This window comes from Enhydra lutris, unplaced genomic scaffold, assembly GCF_002288905.1.
Source record: "Enhydra lutris kenyoni isolate GAN:26980312 unplaced genomic scaffold, ASM228890v2 scaffoldscaffold1009, whole genome shotgun sequence".
Lineage (NCBI taxonomy): Eukaryota > Metazoa > Chordata > Mammalia > Carnivora > Mustelidae > Enhydra > Enhydra lutris.
The window spans coordinates 3973-7597 of NW_019155093.1; the positions used below are offsets into that span (position 1 = coordinate 3973).

At 59.0% G+C, this 3625-nt stretch overlaps 1 protein-coding gene across 1 annotated transcript in view; it reads right to left on the reverse strand.

Moving 5' to 3' along the window:
- Positions 1–2383, reverse strand: part of LOC111140423 (PI-PLC X domain-containing protein 1-like) — a gene marked incomplete at its 3' end in the record, with an annotated part of 6015 nt that extends 3632 nt beyond the window's left edge. The window contains exon 1 of the mRNA XM_022492678.1: positions 388–2383. Within this exon, the coding sequence (XP_022348386.1) occupies positions 388–672 (285 nt within the window). The remainder of the gene's footprint in view (positions 1–387) is intronic.
- Positions 2384–3625: the final 1242 nt, after the last annotated feature.

Below are 3625 nucleotides of genomic sequence, written 5' to 3' on the forward strand. Positions count from 1 at the left end.
TGTCCCCTGGCATTCCCTACAGAAACTGGTCATTGCCGTTCTGTGTCATCCTTTTCACAGGCGAGCACATCTCCAAACAGACCTCGGGACACCCACACAGCTCAGGGGTGTTTCCCAGGACTGAGGGCTGTTTAAGGTCACCTGGAGGCAGAAGATGCCGGCCTCCAGCCTCCGCAGTGAGGGCCTGCCTCCCGCCCCACCCACCTCCCAAACTGCAGACCCCGCCTCCTGGTCTTGACCCCTGGGGCGGTCCTGCGGGGGTCCTGCGGATTGTGCATGTCTGCTGGGCGGGTGCGGGGTCCAGTTTCTACTCCACTCCCCCCACTCACAGGGATCAGGGCACCTCGCCGCTGGGATGACGCGGGTCCCCCCGCTGCTGACCAGTACCTGGGTGGTGGACCACCGGAGCACCACGGGGCGGGTGACGCAGGGCAGGACCTTGCCCAGGAGCTGCAGCAGCTGGGACTGGGTCTGGGAGATGGGCGACGTCTTGTTCAGGCAGTAGGTCATGGTGTCGTGGCTTCCTGCAAGGAGACAGCAGGGGACATCGCACGCGCGGCCTCCTGGGCTGTGTGCTCCGAGGGCACGTGGGGAACGCACAGCGTCAGGCGTGACCGGTTGTCGCCCAAGATGCACGCCCACCGGACGGCTGCAGAGTGCGCGGAGGGTCATCCAGAGCCAAGGGGCCTCAATCCAGGGGCGGGGGTCCTTATACGAGACAGAGGAGCGGAAACGGACGCAGAGGACGAGCACCGGGACCCCAGGCACCTCCCTGGTGGGGGACCCCAGTCATCACCGTGGGGACAGCCCTGTGCAAAGCGGGCCGTCTCCCCACAGAGCCCGGGATGTACTCCTGGTTCCCGGAGGCGTCCACACCAAAAAGAGTTTAAGGTTTCCCAGAAACCTCTGTAAAGCAGAGTAAGAAAGGGGGACTTTTTCTACGAGGTGCTAATGGACGTGTGTTATATAGGAACGAGGTCTGGAAAGAAATAAACCCAGCACAACGTGCTGTTGGGGACCCACTCGACAACGGATCACAGTCCCGTATTCAGAGAGGGACGCGATCAGACCAGCTCCAGTTTCTGTAAGGAGGCGTCCCGATCAGGGGATGAGCGGGTCTAGCCGGCACGCGGCTAACAGCGCAAATCAGGCCAGATTCCCGTGTCCTGTGTCCCGTCCACGGTATCCCTGGATGTTGGCCGGTTTTCGTGCACGATGAAAGCACAGAGTTCTGTTGGGACACGTGGACACGATCCCCAGTGAAAAAGTTACGAGGAACACAGGACCAGAAACGGTGGGATGTCCCCAAGCTGGGCTAACTAACATCCCAAACACATCCCCAAGACGCGTTTGTCCAAATGCCCACATGGTGGGCACAACGTGATCCTCCAAGAGGTTCCCCCCAAAGCCCCTGGAGGGGGACGTGTCATCCCACACGGCAGAAGGCAATTTGCAGACCAGTTTCGAGTGTCGAGCGGGAGATCTTCTTGGATAACCCGGTGGCCCGATCTTGCCTTGAGGGACCTCATAACAGGGAGATGTGGTCAGAGTCAGAGGACGGTAGCAGAAGGGACGTTGCGGGCTTCGAGGTAGAGGAAGGGGCCCCGTGAAGCCGGGCACAGCAGAGAAACAGAGTTTCCCTAGAGCCTCCAGAAGGAGCTGGCCCCACAGGCACTCAGAGGTCAGAACGTGCCCAGTTCTGGGCCCCAGAGCTGTGAGGTCACAGCCGTGTGTGATAAGGAACCACCCAGGTTGTGGTCCTTCGTTAAAGGAGCCCAGGGCACACTCCCACAGCCACCCAGACTGGTGGTGCCTTTGGGTCTAGCAGCTCCTCCCCAGCAGCACTGGGCCGTCCCCTGCCCCTCACAGCTGTGGCCCCCCCACATCTGCCCTCTAAGGGAGCTATTCGGCCCACACCTTCCGCGGAGGCCACATGTTCTGAGGGGCGCCCAGGGGATGGAACCCTAGGACGGGCACACCTCTGGGCCCTTGGTCCCTTCTCACCTCCCGGAATGACTCCCTGCTGATCCCCAGGACACCTACCCCCAAACCCCATCTCGACTACATGCAGAGCACTTAGGATCCACAGAAAACATGCCCCCACCAGGAAAACAGCCCCCCCGGCAGGGGGAGGGGAGACACCAGTGACTCGGGTCACCAGGAAGTACACACAGGGCCACAGCTGTCCTCCAGCATGTTGGGGAGGCCGGGTTAGGGTTAGCTTCTCGGTGTCTACGTCTCCTCCTCAGTGTCTTACGAGGACCCCTGACTCTGCATTCAGGACTGGCCCGATCCAGGATGAGCTCCTCTCACATCCTTCCCTTCATCACACCTGCAAAGACCCCATTTGCACAAAAGGCCCCATTCCAAGACTCGTGGCAGGGGGACATGAATTTCCAGGGCACCGGCCAGTGCCTACAACTGGGTTTGTGCAGGGACACAGCCTAACCCCCAGGGGCTCTCTCATCTGTGAAGTCATTCAAGCCAGGGACTCTGGCCTCGGTGGGAGTCCCGCTGACGGGACCACAGGCAGCCATCTGGGAAACACGCAGACTGTCTTCTGCCCCATCCCATGAACCAGATTAACTGGGTATGCACGTTCCTTAAAAAGTCATAAAAGTTCGGGGGGCACCTGGGCGGTCAGTCGGTTAAGCATCAGCCTTCCTTTTGGGCTCAGATCATGATCTCAGGATCCTGAGATCGAGCCCCTGAGATCGAGCCTCAGAGCTCTGAGCTCTGCTTGGGATTCTCTCCCTCTGCCTCTCCGCAACCCCCACTGGCACTTTCCCTCAAATTAGTACATCTTTTAAAGAAGGAAGAAGTCCTACAATTCCCGAAGAAAACCACAGGTTCATATGAAACTATAGAAAAACATCAAAAACTGCGAAAATCCACCCCGCTGAGAAATCTGCCGCTTTTGAGGGAGGAATTCCTGCTACCGTGTGGCCGTGGCCGTGGAGACACATGGTGGGATCCGCCACGCTTCTTTTCTGCAAACACAGAAGACTGGCAATGCCCGCGCTCATCAGTGCAGAGCTGTGGCCACGGCTCCCACTGCCCCCCGTGCCCCAAGGGCCCCGGCGGAACCCAGCAGGCCTGACTCAGGGCCACCAGGTCATTGGATCACACGGTCCCCGACGTGCTCAGAGTGATCTCTTTGTGGGTCGGACCCACTTGGGACCCTCCAGGCTTGAAATGCAGGAGACACTCAGCGTGCGGCGGATGGGGGGTGGCGAACGCATCTGTGAGAAACCAGCAGGTTCGCTCCGCGGAGGGACAGACCGGCAGGGACGCTTTACCCCAAATCCCTATGCTGTCACGAAGCCACACTTCCCTGGGGTCTGCATGTGCCTGCTGGGCTGCGTTAGAGAAGGAGAAGGGAGAACACTCACGCAGTGCATGTCTGTGTACGCGTGTGCCTTATTGGATGTGCATGCATATGTTTGTGCCTGTATAGTGTACATGTGTGTGCAAGTTCACACACACATCTGTACCTGTAACGTATGCGTGTGTGCAAGCGTCTGTATTGTGCGCATGCTTGTGCAAGTTCATGTACACATCTGTACCTGTACCGTGTACGTGTGTGCAAGCGTCTGTATTGTGTGCATGCTTGTGCAAGTTCATG